Below are 18613 nucleotides of genomic sequence, written 5' to 3' on the forward strand. Positions count from 1 at the left end.
ATCATTTCTAAAAATATAAATGGAGGATTAATTAGCTTTTAGTTTGTCAGGTATCTAGAAGACTAGAAACCTCTAGTGTATTTTCAGCTATTACTGCTAATGTCATTGTGCTTTTAATGCTTCCATGTGCATGTCTGGTCTTGTAAAGCTAAAATCATTGTCTGTGTCTAAGAAATGCTCAAAAAAAAGAATATACACTTATTATGGATTATGATTTGCTTCTCATGTGTCCTTCCATTTTGATCTTTGTTTTTGTTGGGGGGGGGTTCAGGTCTATGGAGAGGTACAGTAAAGAGGAGATGCGGTAAAACCAGCATGCAGTTTGCACAGTATATCTCAATCTATGCTTTTCACTTAACTGAAGCTTAAAGCAAAGAGACAGCTCATCAATCCTACCTGTTTACTATGTCATCATATGCATTGCTGTGACATAGCCGGCACAATAACATTATATTATAACATTAACACTACATTTGACATTAAATATTGCTGCATTCACTTCTCTGACTTATTTCATTTACTTATTTTTGATAATTTAATGATCTTAAGCATAAATCCACTGATTTTGAAATTAGAGTTCAGCTGTACTGTATGATCCTAACTGTAGAGTTTGAATAGAATAGGGTTTTAAGCAAAACTGGGATGTATTTAAATTGGTACTAATAATGTCATCTCTCAAACAATTGCATTTTGGATCCTTGCATGTAAGCTGAATGCATATTGATTAAATTAATTTCAGGAATTTGCATTCTAATACAGGTTTGGTATTGCAAAGGACTGAACAGCACGCAAGTCCTCTTTGACAGTGGTCATTAACTCTGATCCTTAACACCACCCAGGCCTAAATCACTACAGCACAAACAACAGCTAATACTATATAGAGCTAAGATGCTCCACTGTACAAGTGGAGTAATATGAGGCATAAGTTACCAATAATAACAAAACCAATAATAAAATATAAATAAGAACCTGTCCTGTGTGGGCACCAGAGTTTCTGACCACTACAGACAAATGTAACGAATGACATTGACTTTCCCCCTGTTCCTACTTCTATAGTGACACAGAGGACCACAAGCCGCTGAAGGGCAGTCGGACACCATCCAATGGGACGGTGCGCCGTGACGAGAGTGACGACAGCCTGGTGGACTACGGGGAGGGTGGGGATGGCCAGTTTAATGAGGACGGCTCCTTCATCGGCCAGTACAGCGGCAAGAAAGAGAAAGACACGCACGAAGGCAACGAGAGTTCGGAGGCCCCGTCGCCTGTTAATGCCATGAACTCGTTTGTCTAACAAAGGGCCTCTTCTTGGCTGCGACAGTTGCCACGGCCACTTCTTATCACCCTGGCAAATGTGACCATCTCTTTGGTGACAGTTGCTAAGGTGATAGTTGTTGTGGACACCTCCTTTTTACCATGGTTGGCTGTCACTTCGGTGGGTATGGCCACCTGTCACCAAGACTGCTGACACGCCCTCATCTCCATCACCCGCCAGCCCCTGTCGCACTGTGACCTCCTTTGATCAACACACACTCTACATGGCAAAGACCAGCACCACATCCCACATGACCATAAGAAGAAGGCATGAAGTGAGGTATGCAAGGACTCTGCGGAGAAGGAAGGAGACAGGAAGCAATATAGAAAAGCGGAAGGAATGTAAAGAAAGGAGTTTTACCACTCGGACTGACCCAGAGTGTGGCCAAGTGTGTGTGCGTGTGTGTGTGTGTGTGTGTTAGTGCCATTTAATCTCTTTTGCAAACATACTAATCACAATGTAACCATATATGTATTTTATCAAAGTACATGACCCCCAGGCAGGAAAATATGCATTCATAAACATCTGCACGGCGTAACTCTTGAATTCTATTAAGTATTTCACTTTCCTCATGTTGAGACTGTATATGGTGCACGCCTACTAGTGACTGGGTATGCCCTTGATTGTTTTTTTTTTTTTTCTTCTTCTGGTCAAAGTGTTATGGCATATGATATATTTATGAATAGAGAGAAAGTTGCTGTGTCTTTATGGACACTGCTGTGAATTGTGACTCAAAATACTGTAGAAGCTAGCATATGTCTTTTCAAGACAAATTGTGTGGATGTAATAGAATAAGAAGAAAGCTATATTTTACGGTTGGGGATGCCCATTTGTAGTCATTGTCTAGAAACAATCTGAACTCAGTGCTCAGTCATTCCTTATCACACCAACCATGCCAGGACTCCCACACCAATTGGTCTGTTTTATGCCTCTCGTTTTCTCCTTCTCGTTCTTGCTTTAGCTTCCTAATCTGTCCCTTTTGACCAAGACTATGTCTCTTATTACACAGCACTAACCGAATAGGAGTGTAGGTTAGACTGATTGAGCTATTGTCAAGTGCTTGAGCCCCTGTGCAACCTCTGTTGTAGGTGATCGTGATATGGTCAGAACTAACCACTGACCCACTATTGTTTCTAATAGTATTTCCACTTACGTATCTGCTTTGTATATTGACAGAGAAGAGAGAGCAGATGTGAGATTTAATGAACGTACACACTGTGGTTTCGATGATAATGATCAAGAACCTCTCTCATGGTTTCTAGTGCCTTTGCAGAGAACAGTGGCTCGCCTTCATATACACTGTATCATCCATAAAGTCCAATTGATTAAACCACCACTAAAGCGGTGTGAGTATTCAGAGCATTTGTGGAAACCTCCACAGGTTCACAACATATGAATTTGTCCAAAGTGTATGTTAAAATGACCAATTGTACACCCACATTAGTTGTGAGGTATCTTTTTCAGCTATAAATTAGATAGCTAATAGATTCTCCTTTTTTTGTAAGCTCACCATCACCTTATATAAATTATACAAGCAGAACACCAAATAATACCATCCACAGAGGACGTAAGTGGAGTATATGGGGAAACGGAAACCTGAGGTCAGCATGGGCATCATCGTGTCTCGTATTCATTTCAAACACTCTCCTCCTGACTCATTAATTGTAAGGAGCTGCTGCACAGCAGCACTAAACTACTGCCAACCCACTTACCAGGTAACTGCTAATGGGCACCGGACCCTGTAGACTATAATACGAATAAAATTTACTGTTGGTGGTAGCACTTACAAAAGAAGGGGCATAATGATACTGAATGTGAAGTGTATCTGTTTATGACTGAAAATATTGCTTACGTCACTGCAAATGGTAAAACACACTGGTGACTTTGGTTTTTGCATTGAACCTTGTATCCGTTGTCACATTCTGAGCGCAGCAGCTCACTTAGTTTTATATTACTGTATATGAATGAAGCTGGTGTGTGTGTGAGTGAATGTGTGGGTGCATGAGCGTGTGTATGTGTATGTGTGTACTGTACATGCATGCCCCTGTGTTAAAGCGTGCGTGATGTATACTATCACTTTCTATTTCCGTGGATGACGGTCTATAATTCTGACGTGTGTCAAGCAGTCTGCTCCCACTGCACAGGAGACTTTTTTTTTTTTTTTCTGTCAGAGAACATTTACATGTCTTAGGTTTATCATAACTTGCATCAAGTTTTTAGGTTTCAATGTGTCAGCTTTTCCACATGTAGATATTTGTATTCTATTTTGTAAATAAAGGCATAAATTGAGTATAGTTGCGTGGAGGATGAGAGGTTGACCTCTGCTGCATAGAGGGAAGGGAAGGGGGGCCATATTGCATTGTGTGAGATAAGACTATTTACAGTTTTCACTCTTTCATTTGCTGTGATTTTTGTTTTTTACTGTCAGGTGAATTTGCTGGCTCAAACGTTTAGCCTATCAGGTATCAGAAGAGATTATTTAACTTGTAACTGAGCTCTTGTGACACCTGTGTCGTTTCTGTCTCTGACAGTTCAGGCATCTTTTCTGTATTATTATTTTTTTAAAAGGCATGTTCTTAAACAGGATGTGCCGTTTCAAACTGACAACATCTGGTGTCTGAATACAGCTAGACATCTCCTGAAACCGACTCATCCTCTTTAAGTGTGTTCACTTAAAAACAAAACTGTAATTTGGAGCATATGGAGCTGGCATGGACAGATAAGCGGACTGGCACATGTAGTGTGAATACCCTGAATGCAATGTTCTAAGTGACTGAACATACAATATGTGATATAATATGACATTCTGGTTAATGTTGAAGCTACATGAGAAGCATGAAAGGCTGTCGAAATGGTTTACTCTACAATATAATGTTGCAAAATATTTTGTATTTTCAATGAAGTTGGAAAAAAAAGAAATAAATGTTGGCTTCATGATTTCAAATCACTGCTGTTTTCCTTTCCTGGACTTTTCCACCACAGGGACTTAGTGAGCTGAAACTGAATTTGACCCCATAGGTTCAGGCTCTGCTTTTGTTTCCACCCAGGCTCACACAGAGAAGAGGCAAAACTCACTGGAAAAGCTGACACCATCTTTGCCACACATTCACAGTTGATTGTTCCTGCAATTAAAAAAACTTAGTTAAGTCCACAAGAAGGTGTGTGTATAGCTCCACCTAGTGCATGATAGTTGGTATAACATGGTTTTTACACAGTACTGAGATGATCCTGCAAAAATGAATCCTGGCAGGATTAACATGTGTGTCCATGCATTGGGCATTACACCTAAATAATATATTACAAATCACTCCTAATAATGCTGTCTAGCTTTTAATTTAAAAAACGATGCCATAAAGGCTTTATTCCTAGTTTCTGAGTATCACGCCATCGCGCATCTCTCCGATCCTCCCCTGCCTAGTGAACCAATCGGAGCCACATCATCACTGCCACCCAGAGGTGCCACTCACCCTCTTTCCTCCAATAGAAAAGTTCATCTGAACGGGACACTCCGACGGGTGGGCTGTGGGACGATGCGGGTCCGGGTCCAGGTGTGCCATGCGGATAGTGTACTGAAATTACCCATTCTGCCTTAAAGGTAAGAACGACACCACATATGAGTGTGTGTGCATGAGTTGACTCTGAGGTTTGGCTTCACTAGGATAAAACGGGTATAGGTTGGATACTGTAGAGGATAAATGGACCGGCACAGGAGTACCGCAATGCAGAGCAGTGCGTTACCGGTGCCGCTCAGTCGTCATAGAGGTGAAGTGATGTAAGGGGCTGCGCAGTTACTTTCAGAGGCTGGCGTCCTCTGAAGGAGTGTCAGCGTCTGGTCATCCTGCAGATTTAGTCAAGAACAGCACATGTTCAAATTAGGAAGTGTGTTTGTGTGGATGCAGGGAGGAGATGCAAGGTGAAAGTGTCTGATAGCGTATGCGTCAAGGGCGCAGAGCTCTGCTGGATGGACCATGACATCTTTTTGGTAACTGTCCTTCACGGGCAAGAGAGCAACTCCCTTAATAAGGAAACATTGTTTGCATGCTGTATCCTGCAGAGTACTGTCAATACATCTGTAGCAATGTGTCATTTCCAGCTGCTGTATTAGCATATGCACAGCTAGACCCTCTAAAAATGTACCTGAACATCAACTTCAATGAGCCCCACTGGTCATATAACATTCCTCCTCTCAGACCCTCAACATTTGCCCTCATTTAATTGTTTGTTTGTATTTTGTGGCACTCATTGGAACAAATCTTTCCATCCATGACATTCACTTTAATGCTGATTTTCTGCAGCCATAAAATCACAGTTAACATTTGTTATTCGGGCAGTCACTATCCAGACTCCCAGTCACCAGACACAGGGCTTAATACTGACCCAAATATTGCTGGTCTGTCCAAAGAGGATCTGTGATGGGATTACTGTCAGGGGAAACACAAAAACACACACAGATTGCTGCTGCACTGTAATCTATTATGCCAAAGCTATGTCTAAAACTGTCATGGACGGTTTAAAGAAACACAGCCACACTAGTATAGGATAGATAGTAGCAGCCAACTGCTGCTGTGCTGTAGTGAAATTAGTGTTGAGTCATCAGGAGTGCACATGGGGAGTCAATGCTGCAGTCTCTGCATGTGGATGTGCTGTAAACTGGGTGTATGCATCTGCTCCCTCTCTGTTTCTCTCTCTCTCTCTCTTTCTATTTCTGGGTGTTTGAGACAGGCATGGCTGCAGAGGCACATAAGAGGTGTCTGTCTGGCAGCACGTCTTTCTACTATTCTTCTACCTTTTCTTTTCTTTCTTCTCACATCCAGAATGATTTAGTAGAGGGAAGTGAGACTGCCGATCTTTGAGCCAAGACAGATGATGGCTGCTGTAGAGGGCCACAATATTTACCTGAACAATATCTATTTTGCAGGAAAGCCTTTCATAACAATTCCCTTTATAAATTTAATACCACAAAACCAAAGATGTTTTTAGGTGGGTAGATTTTTCTTACTCTAGATTTATTGTTCCTCTACATATCCTAATGCTCCATAACACTATAGGAGGATTAATATTGGATGTAGCCTATGCTTTAAGCTGAGTTTCGTGCCGTGTCAAAGCTTTGTGATGCATTTTGGCACCACACTAATAAGTCTCAAAAACCTCCAGTGCAGATTAATATGCATCCCAAACATATATAAATCAAAACAAAATCCATTTCCATTTGCAGAAGTGATATATAAGAATGTGTGACTAGCTGTGAAGATGCTGCTGCGCTACCTTCCGTTGAGCTCAGAGACACCTCAAGTGTTTTCGTGGTGTGTGTCAATGTGTAGGCTACACGTGCAGTGTGTCTGTGCAAACTTATGTGGAGACACTCTGTGCAGACTGTATGCAGTGTTCTGCTGAGTCACTCACATCCTGAATCATTAATATGCACCAGGAGGAATCCTGCTAGTTCTGCACTTATTGTTTCTGGTGTGGAAAGTTTGAAAAAGGAAAACCTCCGTCATATTGCACAGGAGTAACTGTTAAAGTCAATGTATGGACATTTTGGCTTAGCCCTACTGAAAGAGTTACTAAGCAGACCGTCCTGTACTTAAGACGTGATCAGATTTTCTCTGGTCGTTAGTAAAACAGCCCCTCTACAAGAAATCATCATTTAAGCTGTGTCCTGCACAGAGACGTGCTTAAACACTCAGAAATGCCGTTGACCTATCAGACAATTTATCAGCTTCAAAATGTCGGAAGGTGGTGATCTTACCACTACACTAACCAAACTAAATAAAGTATCTTAGCTGTTAGTAGGACTGCACTCTTCTGGACAGAGATCTCAGATGTTGATCCCAGGATCTGCTGGAGCCACTCTCCCAGTTTTGGGAGTTACAGCCCACAGTGTTCCCATCACCACAGGTACCACTTGTGTTCACCTTCCACATCTTTTCCGTCTCTTCTTTCAGCCCTTGCTACTTCTCAAGCTTGTTGTGCTCCTTCTTCCTGATGTTGCTGTCACTACATCACTACAGCCCTGTGTGGCTGCACGCGTAGGAACAGCTGACATGCTCTTTTCATTGCCTGCTGGTTAGTGTAGTGTTAAGATCACCACCTTCCATGTGGGAGACACAGGTTCAAATCCCATCTGTGGCATACTGCTAAATGTACATCTTAAAGAATGGCACTCTCTCACAAAAGTATTTTAACCACTGGTTAAAGCATAGTGAACTACATAATGTGACTTGTCAGCACTGAGCACCTGAGCATAGCTGAATAGCTCAGTGGTTAACACTGCTGACTTGGTGTAGTAGAAACCAGGTTCGATTCCCTGTGGTGCACTGCTAAATGTAAATGTTAAACAACAGGACCCTGTGACAAAAGTATTTTAACCACTGCTTAAAGCATCGTCAACTATCATCCGGTCTTCCCGTGTCTACAAATGTGACTTCTCAGCAGTGAGCACCTGAGTGTAGCTGGATAGCTCAGTGGTTAACACCTCTGACCTTGGTGTGGTAGGAACCAGGTTTGATTCAGAAGTATTTTAACCACTGGTCAAAGCCTAATTAACTGTCATCCGGTCTTCCCGTGTCTACAAATGTGACCTCCTAGCAAGGTGCACATGAGCAAAGCTGTGTGGCTCAGTGGTTAACACCTCTGACCTTGGTGTGGTAGGAACCGGGTTCAGTTCCCGGCAACAGTGATAGTTGCACAGTGCTCACTTCACACCTAATGACTGATTAGGTACAAATGCTACGGCAGGGGGAGCCAGGACGCCAGGACATGGGGGATGCATCACCATCCCCCCAGTTAGAGAGTGGGGCCGAATAACAGAAGACGAAGAAGACCTGAGATAGACAGAAGAGCTGGAGATATAAAAACCATTAGAGAAGTACCTTTGAAAGTCTGAGAGATGTGAACGTGCAGCACAACACAGACTAGAGATAGTTAAGAAGGGTGTCCATGGTGGGAGAGTGTGGAGTGCAGCAAAGCTTCCTTAGAATATAATTTTTACAGCTTATATATCAGTTGATTATATATAACTATAATAGCTAATTTATAATTATGACAGCTAAAAATGTGAAAAACTCAAGAGTCAGCTGTTTTAAGTGTCGTTTCATTCTTGACGGTTGTAAGTTCAACTAACAAAATAAAATTCTAAGGAAGCTTTGCTGCGCTCCACACTCTCCCACCATGGACACCCTTCTTAACTATCTCTAGTCTGTGTTGTGCTGCACGTTCACATCTCTCAGACTTTCAAAGGTACTTCTCTAATGGTTTTTATATCTCCAGCTCTTCTGTCTATCTCAGGTCTTCTTCGTCTTCTGTTATTCGGCCCCACTCTCTAACTGGGGGGATGGTGATGCATCCCCCATGTCCTGGCGTCCTGGCTCCCCCTGCCGTAGCATTTGTACCTAATCAGTCATTAGGTGTGAAGTGAGCACTGTGCAACTATCACTGTTGCCGGGAACTGAACCCGGTTCCTACCACACCAAGGTCAGAGGTGTTAACCACTGAGCCACACAGCTTTGCTCATGTGCACCTTGCTAGGAGGTCACATTTGTAGACACGGGAAGACCGGATGACAGTTAATTAGGCTTTAACCAGTGGTTAAAATACTTTTGTCACAGGGTCCTGTTGTTTAACATTTACATTTAGCAGTGCACCACAGGGAATTGAACCTGGTTCCTACCACACCAAGTCAGCAGTGTTAACCACTGAGCTATTCAGCTATGCTCAGGTGCTCACTACTGACAAGTCACATTATGTAGTCCACTATGCTTTAACCAGTGGTTAAAATACTTTTGTGAGAGGGTGCCATTCTTTAAGATGTACATTCAGCAATATGCCACAGGTGGGATTCGAACCTGTGTCTCCCACATGGAAGGTGGTGATCTTACCACTACACTAAACAGCTGGCAATGAAAAGAGCATGTCAGCTGTTCCTACGACTGCAGCCACACAGGGCTGTAGCGATGTAGAGACAGCAACATCAGGAAGAAGGAGCACAAGAAGCTTGAGAAGTAGCAAGGGCTGAAAGAAGAGACGGAAAAGATGTGGAAGGTGAACATAAGTGGTACCTGTGGTGATGGGAACACTGTGGGCTATAACTCCCAAAACTGGGAGAGTGGCTCCAGCAGATCCCGGGATCAACATCTGAGATCTCTGTCCAGAAGAGTGCAGTCCTACTAACAGCTTAGTAACTGTTTCAGTAGGGCTGAACAAATGTCCATACATTGACTTAGTTATGTAGCTATCATGCTACAATATACCAACTTGTTGAGACTGTGATAATTATACTTCGGCTAACAAGCATGGCAGGCACAGCTTATCTTAGCTGAGATGAACTGTCGTGATCACCGTGCAGGTGTGTTGGTTTCCTTAATGTGCTGTTAAATACTTTCTCTGGTTGGTTCATTTCACTCGCAGCGAAAATGGCATCGGGTGGAAAAAAATACATATAAGTTTCCTACTATTTAATACTTTAAGTTTTGCATTTTATTTACAGTTATATGAAAAGTAGCTTTTTAACACATGGGATTTCCCAACCACTGACACTTAAAAAAGGTTCTGGAGCCGTGTACTCTTAAGATATTAAATTCAAGGGCAACAAAGAACTGATCTTTAATTTATTTAGTCATACTTATTGTTTCTGTTGTGGAAAGTCATGCACAGTCATCAGTGTGCTGGCAGAATATGAAGTTAAATACATTATTTGCTGTTGTTGTTGTTATAAAACACAGTTGTTTCTTCTCTTTTTCAGTCATTTTTGACAGCTTTTCTTTCTTTCTTTTACTCAGCTCCCTCCAGTTCATGCCTCGTATCCCACTTTTTCTGTTTGTGTCCAACCGCTTGACTGTGACGGCTACAGTAAGTTGCTCTGTTGACCATCATGGCTTCCAATGCTTTAATTCTACTGGCCCTCGTGTTCCTCTATCTCTCTCACAGGTAAGAAACAAAGTGATGCCTAAAAGTATGATGCAAAACCTGCTCTCTCGAAGTGACAACACAAACAGCTATAAAAACCACTGTGCATACATCAACTGATCTGTCTGTGTGTCTGATTTTCCTAGCGGCGGTCCTGTTTGGGGAACCCAAAATATTTGGTGGTCAGTTCAGTTCAGATTGTTGCACATGTGTCATGAAGTTTTAACATGATTTCAAATGAGTACGACATGATTTCAATTGTTATGTTTAATTTGTCAGATGATGCAACTGGTTATGGCCCCATCTTTGAGGAGGAGCCTGTAGATGTGGTTTATGTTGAAGGCTCACCCGATGGCAGGATCTCCATGAACTGCAGGGCACGGGCAAACCCACCAGCTTCATACAGGTAACACACATTTACACACATTTTTGTATGTACTGTATGTAAAGCCACTGAATGAGTGGCATGGCATGGTGTGTGTTGATGGCATTGTATTGTACTACCACCAGGTGGCGACGTGACAACTGGGAAATTAAGCTGATGGAGCAGCCAGATGAGCACTACAGCCTGGTGGGAGGGAACCTGGTTATCACCAATCCCAGGGAGAAGAAACACGCTGGGACATACACCTGTGTGGCAAAGAACATCTACGGCACCGTCATCAGCAAAGAAGCCAGGGTCACATTTGGATGTGAGCATATAAAGATGATCCATCTGCATTTATATTTTCCAAAAGTAGCAATGTTCCAGTTGAAACATACTAATTCAAGAAACACCCACTTGTCTGTGATGTTTGAAAAGACTAAAGCTGATCCGTCTCTTTGAGTTTCTGGTGGCAGTGCAGTATATTATTTTAACACTGAATTAGTAAATGTGCAGTTCTAAAGTGTAGTATGAACACTGTGAAACATATGGTTGACGTTAAAGCTCGCCTTATTTATTGTTTGTGCTGCAGATTCACCATCTGCTAATTAAAATTGTTCTGATCTTGATCTGTTGTGTAGTTTTGGAGGAGTTTTCTGATGAGGAGCGAGATCCTGTGTATGTCAAGGAAGGACAGGGAGCAGTGCTGCTGTGTGCCCCTCCAAAAGCCTGGCCCCGTACGTACAGATTACCATATCATCATCTCCACCATTTTAATGTATTCCTTTTGTCTTCTTCTAATTTTATTTTCCTTTTTCATTTCATTGCAGAGGCAGTGACCTATCGCTGGATCTACAATGAGTTCCCAATTTTCCTGCACACAGATCGACGTCGCTTTGTCTCCCAGAGGACAGGGAATCTGTACATATCCAAGGTGGAAGCTCAGGATGCCGGAAACTACTCCTGTTATGTTTCTAGTCCCATCATCGGGCAAAGCGTATTCTCCAAGTTCATCCCCCTCATCCCTTTACCACCTGACGAAGGTTGGTGGATAGTAACAGTGAAGCAACGCAACAAGAAAAAAGTCTGATTCTGTTTTAATTTGGGATGAAATTTACTCTTTTCTTGCCTCAGGTGAGGAGAGGAAATATCCAGCAGACATCAGGGTAAAGTTTGGAGACACTACAGCCATGCTGGCCTCTAATATTACGTTGGAATGCTTTGCATTGGGAAAGTACGTTTTTATAGTCATTAACATTGCATGATTAGTACAAGGTTGCTTTTATTACCTAAGAATCAGTACATCCTAACAACAAACCATTTTTATGTTGGTTTAGTCCCATCCCTCATATTATTTGGAGGAAGGTGGACTCCACAGACCTTCCAGCAAATCATGAGATCAGTGAATCAGGAGCTGTGCTTCATTTGTACAACGTGCAGTACGAAGATGTAGGAGCTTATGACTGTGAGGCCATCAACACGAAAGGGAAGGACTGGCACAAGGCCTGGCTGTATGTGGAATGTGAGTAAAGTTACATTAGTGTGGTTTAACAAATACAGAAACGTGGTGTGGTACTGAACAAGAGTACATGAACACTGATTTTGTTTTTTCAGCTGCCCCAGAATGGGCTGAAACTATCAACAACACTCAGATTGACATCGGCTCTGAGCACACCATGCGCTGTGTGGCCTCCGGGAAACCATTCCCTTTCATCCGCTGGTACAAAGATGGATATATGGTGAAAACACATTGCTAACTACTGCTATGGAAATACTGGGAATATTCAGTTTTTCTTGTGTGTTTACAGCTGAAATTACCTTCAAGTCATAACTGACTATTTGGGTTTGTGTACAGTATGGTAAAGGCGAGTTGAAGTTTTCCAGTCTGACGTTTGAAGACTCAGGGATGTACCAGTGTATCGCTGAGAACTACTGGGGCATCAAATATGCCAACGCTGAGCTCAGAGTTATTGGTGAGACCACATAAAGACAAAAATATATATATTCTATCTACATTGGCCTATCAGGGAATTACTTTACTGTTTAACTCTTCTACACCCTCTCATGACTGTTCCTAGTCTACAATTATACTCAATCTTTCACCAGCTTGTGCGCCAACTTTTGAGTTCAACCCTGTGAAGAAGCAGCTTCTTGGAGCTAAAGATGGCCGCGTGGTGATCGAGTGCAAACCTCGAGCCGCTCCCAGGCCCCGTTTCACCTGGAAAAAGGGCAAAGAGCAACTATTCAACACTTCACGGTTAGCGAAAGTCATAGGGAAAGACACCATGACACTGCAATTACTCCTATTATTTCAGCGTTGTTGCTGTTGCACTGGATGTTCTTTGTTCTTTCTTCTAACTCACATGTTCATGTTTAGCATTTCCATCTTGTATGATGGGAGTCTGGAGATTCTCAACGCCACCAAAAATGACGAAGGCTTCTATGCCTGCTTTGCAGAAAACGACAGAGGAAAGGCCAACAGCTCTGGCTATCTCACCATTACAGGTTTCTGTGCATTTGTAAATACTGCACTTGCACTTGTTGAACTAGATTTTAAAAATTTCTGAAACATTGTCATATTTAGCAGCCACATTTTAAAATAGACACTTTTGACCGAAACAGTATTTGTCACGACTTTTCTTCCTAGAGGCCACCAGCATCACGGTAGCTCCTGAAGACACTGAGGTTAAGGTTGGTGATGAGGTTACTCTGAGTTGCGCCGCTTCGTTCGACCCCATGCTGGACATCACCTTCATCTGGGCCATAGACTTCAGAGTGATTGACTTTGACTCTGAATGGCAACACTATGAACGCGTGGTGGTAATGCTTCATCCTGGTCTCTTCAGCATGTTATAGTTTCTCAGTTTTTTAACAACAGCTAATGAACTATTATTAAAAGAACATTTTCTGCCTACATTGGGCTAATACCTATGTGTCTTATTCCCTTTTCTTTATTTTCCTTTTATCTCCTTTTGCTTTCTGCTGGTCAGAATGAAGATGGCATAGGTGACTTAAGAATAAAGAATGCCCAGATCTGGCACGAAGGTCGTTACACATGCACGGCTCAGACTGTGGTGGACAGTGACACTGCTTATGCTGACCTCAGAGTTGTTGGTAAGTCCCAGCATACCTTGCTTGAGATTACTACAGATCCAAATTTTGGGCTTCCCTTTTTTAAATTTCTTATTGCACGTGTCACACATGCATCTTTCTTTTCGTGCTCCAGGTGTCCCTGGGCCGCCTGGCGTGATTCGGGTGGAAGAGATCGGGGACACGTGGGTGAAGTTGTTGTGGTCTAAAGGAGCCGAGCATAACAGCCCCATTCACTACTACACCATCCAGACGAGGCACTACTGGGCTCTGAATGAAGATGACTGGAAGAATGCCAGCACCTGTGAGTACTTCTCTCGACCAGGACGGGCCACCTCAATCCATAGTTGTGGTGAAGTGAACCTGACTGCTTCAACCTGTTAGTTAAATCTACTATCACTCTCGTGCCTCCCTTAGCTCCAGCATTTCTTGATGGCAGTTTGGAGAGGGCAGATGTGACAGACCTGTACCCCTGGATGGAGTATCAGTTCAGGATCATTGCCACCAACGAGTATGGTTCCGGAGAGGCCAGCATCCCCTCTCTCAAGATCAAAACATGGGATGCTCGTAAGGAGAGAATACTAACGTTTGGCGTCTCTACATAAGTCAAAACTAAAGCTTGCCATCTGTGGGGGACACACAGTGATAGATTATGTTTTTTTCTTCTCAGCCCCAGTCGTGTCCCCCACTGACGTAGCAGGTTATGGAGGTAGAAATGGAGAGATTGTCATCACATGGACAGTAAGTAGGCTCTCAGGTCACACCACACCCTATCGAGTCATATATTTTTTACATTAACACAATCACAGTGGTGTTTCTTTCTTCTTTTGCCGATCATTAGCCTGTGCAGCCATGGTATTTCTACGGCAAGAAGTTTGGCTACATAGTGGCATTCAAGCCTCACGACGCTTATGACTGGTGGTATGAGACCATCTCAGATCCTGAGACAAGGCGATATGTTCATAGAGATTCCTACTTCATTCCCACTGAGGAAGATTTCCAGGTGCGAGAGTTTCAGGTGAAGGTCAAGTCCTTCAATGTGAAAGGAGACGGACCATACAGCCTAACCAAGGTCATCTACTACCCACGGGATGGTACGCATTTAGTTTTTTGTTTGTATTTTGAGTTCTTAAATCTTCTAGGACAAATAAAGGATGTGACATTGAATCTTTTCTCATCCTTTTCCTTTTCCTTTTGCCTGTCCTCTCCAGTCCCTACAGAGCCTCCAACAGATGTGTATGCTAGGCCAGTGTCCTCCACTGAAGCTCTGGTTTGGTGGCTGCCAGTAGTCGACACTGGAACAGGCCTGCAGCAGTACATTGAGGGATACCAGGTTTAAAACTTGTTGATTTACATCTTGCAAACATTACATACATTATGTAAATATTTTCTATAAAATCTATAATGTACCATTTTTTTGTCACCATAGTTTGGCCGTGATGCAATTGTTAGTTAGTTAGTTGACAGTGTAACAAAAACTCCAGCTTCAACATTTCTCTCTTTATCCATAATTGCAACAATTAATTTTTCTTGCCAATCAGGTTAAGTACTGGAGAAAGTATGATGACCCAGAGCCGGGAGCCAACCGTATATTTGTTCCAGCAACAGTCAATCAGACCCGGCTGGAGAACATGCTGCCAGACTCACACTACCTCATCGAGGTCCGTGCCTTCAATGGAGCTGGCCTTGGACCTCCTGGTGAACACTGTGAGATGTTCACAAAGAGACCACGTAAGACTGATTACTCTCAATCTGCAGACAACAATTACCTAGTGAGTCTTCATATTCTAATGATATATGGATATTATATCATACAGCACCACCAGAGCCTCCCAGGATGTGGCGCTACATCACCTGGACGGGAAAGTGGTTGTACGTGTGGTGGGATCACATCCAGTACGACTGGTTTGGCAATATTTCCTTTCCCCTGTACTACAAGGTTTGTGTGAAAGGCTACTATCTATTTAGCATGATTACATTTGTTGTTTTGTCTACCTGCATGGAAGTAACAGGGAATTTCCTGTGTTGTTTCCCAGGTCATGTTCAGAAAGACAGGTTACATCTATGGGAAGGTCTACATCACCGGCTGGCACTTCATGGACTTCCCCATGCCTCAGGTTGGAGACTATGAGCTGATGGTGCGTGGCCGTTATGAAGGAGGAGATGGACCAGTCAGGAAGATTAGGATTCAGGGTAAGACAAAAAAAACAAAAACAGAAATGATTAGCTAATTAGCTCTATTTATATCATAATATCATGTGTCTGCTTCCTCAGGTAAAGCATCAATGAACACACCAACTTTAAGTCTGGTTTCCTTGGTGCTGCTGGCGCTGTGCATTGCAGGATTGGAAATGTAACCTTGCCACAAGCGACACTGTACATATACAAAAGACTCTGGGAAACAGATATTTTGACCTACTAGAGATCCAGTCTTCACCTCGAAACACTCTTCACACTGACTATCCTACATCATGCATCTGTTTTGATGTAACACCATACTTGAAGTTGTTGTTACGCTAAAATAGGATTAGTTCATCCCGACACTTTTTATGCACCATTAGGTCATCAGACAAACTGTAAGAGACATTTAGTAAAATGTGGGACCCCTGCTTTGAGCATACATAGTGAGAAAATATCCTAAATGTTTTTTGTCAAAGCCAGATATTTTATTACATTTTCTTTATTTTCTAACTGCTTTTACCTGTTTGGAGTTGTAATAAGCTAGACAAACCTTTATTTATTGGAAGCGTCTTTAAACTCTCAAGAAATAGTATGGAAAAAAACTGTATAAAAAACTGCATGTAGTTCAGAGTGAGCAAAGAAAGATGTGTGATTTTTGTGCATATTTTATGCCTATTTGATATTTGATTTTCCCTTGGGATACAGTATATGACTAGTTAAATATGATTATTCCTCAGTCACTTCACAGGGAGACTGCTCTACAGATTCTATAAGCTATAATCAGCTATAATCACTTTTGTTGAAACCTTTAACTTCTAAACTTTTAAAGGTGCTGGGTGACAAGTAAAGTGGAGAATTGCTAAATGATCACGTGCAAGACATTTTGAGGTTTTTGACTTTAAAAATGTGATATTTGAATGAACTGTAAGGGCATGATTGGAAAGAAATTGCTGTATATGATATATGTTTATGCACATATTCTGTTTTATCTTTCTGCAAAAACCATTAAACAGAGTACAGCAATCTAAATGTGTACTGTATTCCCTCACTGGTTCAGTTTCTTAAATAGACACTTACATACAGTATACGCAGTGCAAGTCCATCTCTGATGCCAGACTTAAGTGCTGTGAGCCAGCAGACTGAGGTGTAATGTGTGGTTACAGTCAGCAGGTGGCAGACTATCCTTGTGATATAGCTCAAATTTTCCATTAGCATCCCTCCAGTCTAATGCACACAAAAAAGTTTTTGTTTTATTTAACTTGTATTGTAACATATCATCTACAGTGTCTTTGAAATAAAGGTTTGCAGCACTGGAAAATGTGCTGATTAAAAAATTATATATTTTTTAGTCTAGATGCATGTTTGCCTTCGCTTGCACTTTTCTGGCCCAGCACCATAATGCACATGCATCAGTTTTTTCACACTGTGTGCAGCTGTAGTCTTGTATTGTGCAAGTATAATCAAAACGGCAAGTCCATAATATCTTATGATGCTGTTTTAGAAAAAAAAAGAAAAGGTTTTTTATGTCTGCGTGCTTTTGTTTGTGCTTTAAAGCAGGGTTGCTTGTATCCGCTACTTCAGTCCCTGTGTGGGTGGCTTTTATCTCTCCTGTTTCCACCTCCATTACCAGAATTTCTCTCTTTTTACCTCCCTCCCGTCAAACAAATTACACAGACACAGAAAATCCCATGTGAGGCTGAAATCAATGCTGCCATCATTTACAAACAATCACAGGAGATGCACAAAGGTGAAGCTTCTATGGCAAGGGAGTGAGTACTCCTCCAGAGAAGCATATTGATGAGTCTGTTGTTGTGATACATGGTTTCTTTTGCTATTTTTTGTTACATGTGATTGTGCCATGGCTTGGACAGCAATGGATGATTTGAATCTATTCATTCATATTGCATAATACATTTTAAATCTGAAATGCAGCTTTGTGAATTGCATCATTACGTGACAGTGGGTTTGAATTACTGATGAAATGTCATTAACACAGACTTACAGTGGAAGTGGACCTCTGACCACTAAATACTCTTTGTTTTATAGTGAAACCTGTAGTAGTGTTTGGCCGATGTGCATGGAATCAGTAGAAGATCTTTGTGCATGCAAAACATAATATTCTGCTAATACAGTATGCAGCGTTATCAGTGTGACGACGTGTGATTGATATTGTGCTAAGACATGTACAGAAGCATCACCCCCCTTCCCCCACCAACACACTCCATTACTGTTAAATAAAAGAGGTGAACGAGTCAACTCACCTGATCAAGGATGCATATGCAAACCAAACTGTACAGCCGAAATAAAATGCACCAGCACAGCGAATGGTGACACCGCGCGTTCGGGGATTTATTTGACCAAGTGACTTCATGAATGCTACTCATGCATTAAAATAAGTTCCAGCTCAGTGAGTTACTAATAAAAGTCTGCTTGCATGATATATGAATATTGAATAAGAACACAGTACTGCCACCTCTCTCTGCTCCACCCACCAACTCACCTGCTTCCCATTATCCCATTAACGCCTTCAGTATATGTTGTATACCAGCCTGATTACTCTCTTGTGTCTGTGCTGCACTGACCTGATTACCTGCCTACTTGCTAATGACCACACTTTGCCTTTTGGGACTCCTGCCTGTATCTTTCCCATGTTGTGTGTGTTTACTTCTCCTTGCTTGTTTTTTGGGACAGTGATTCTACCCAACTCTCATTTGTTCAGCTAAAACAAAACATGAAGTGTTTGAATTGTATCCTGTCTCAGA

The 18613-nt window shown here is 42.0% G+C and overlaps 2 protein-coding genes across 4 annotated transcripts in view; both read left to right on the forward strand.

Annotated features, from left to right (window-relative positions):
- The window catches only part of nrcama (neuronal cell adhesion molecule a), a 38327-nt gene extending 34092 nt beyond the window's left edge, over positions 1-4235 (forward strand). For all 3 annotated transcript variants that reach the window (XM_026364493.1, XM_026364495.1, XM_026364494.1), the window contains one exon: positions 1057-4235. In XM_026364493.1, the coding sequence (XP_026220278.1) occupies positions 1057-1291 (235 nt within the window). In that variant the 3' untranslated portion in view covers positions 1292-4235. The remainder of the gene's footprint in view (positions 1-1056) is intronic.
- Positions 4236-4795: 560 nt separating this feature from the next.
- Positions 4796-16856, forward strand: cntn1b (contactin 1b). Its single transcript, XM_026363208.1, is given in 25 exon segments — positions 4796-4907; positions 10090-10217; positions 10219-10237; positions 10363-10398; positions 10496-10622; positions 10727-10908; positions 11222-11317; positions 11411-11623; positions 11715-11814; positions 11918-12102; positions 12195-12319; positions 12436-12553; positions 12687-12837; positions 12958-13085; positions 13228-13400; positions 13571-13694; positions 13807-13974; positions 14088-14237; positions 14341-14411; positions 14512-14764; positions 14882-15003; positions 15212-15401; positions 15488-15609; positions 15707-15863; positions 15945-16856. Coding segments are annotated over 24 exon segments (3129 nt in total). The 5' UTR covers positions 4796-4907; positions 10090-10181; the 3' UTR covers positions 16028-16856.
- The last annotated feature ends 1757 nt before the right edge of the window (positions 16857-18613 follow it).

Source organism: Anabas testudineus, chromosome 23 (assembly GCF_900324465.2).
Source record: "Anabas testudineus chromosome 23, fAnaTes1.2, whole genome shotgun sequence".
NCBI lineage: Eukaryota > Metazoa > Chordata > Actinopteri > Anabantiformes > Anabantidae > Anabas > Anabas testudineus.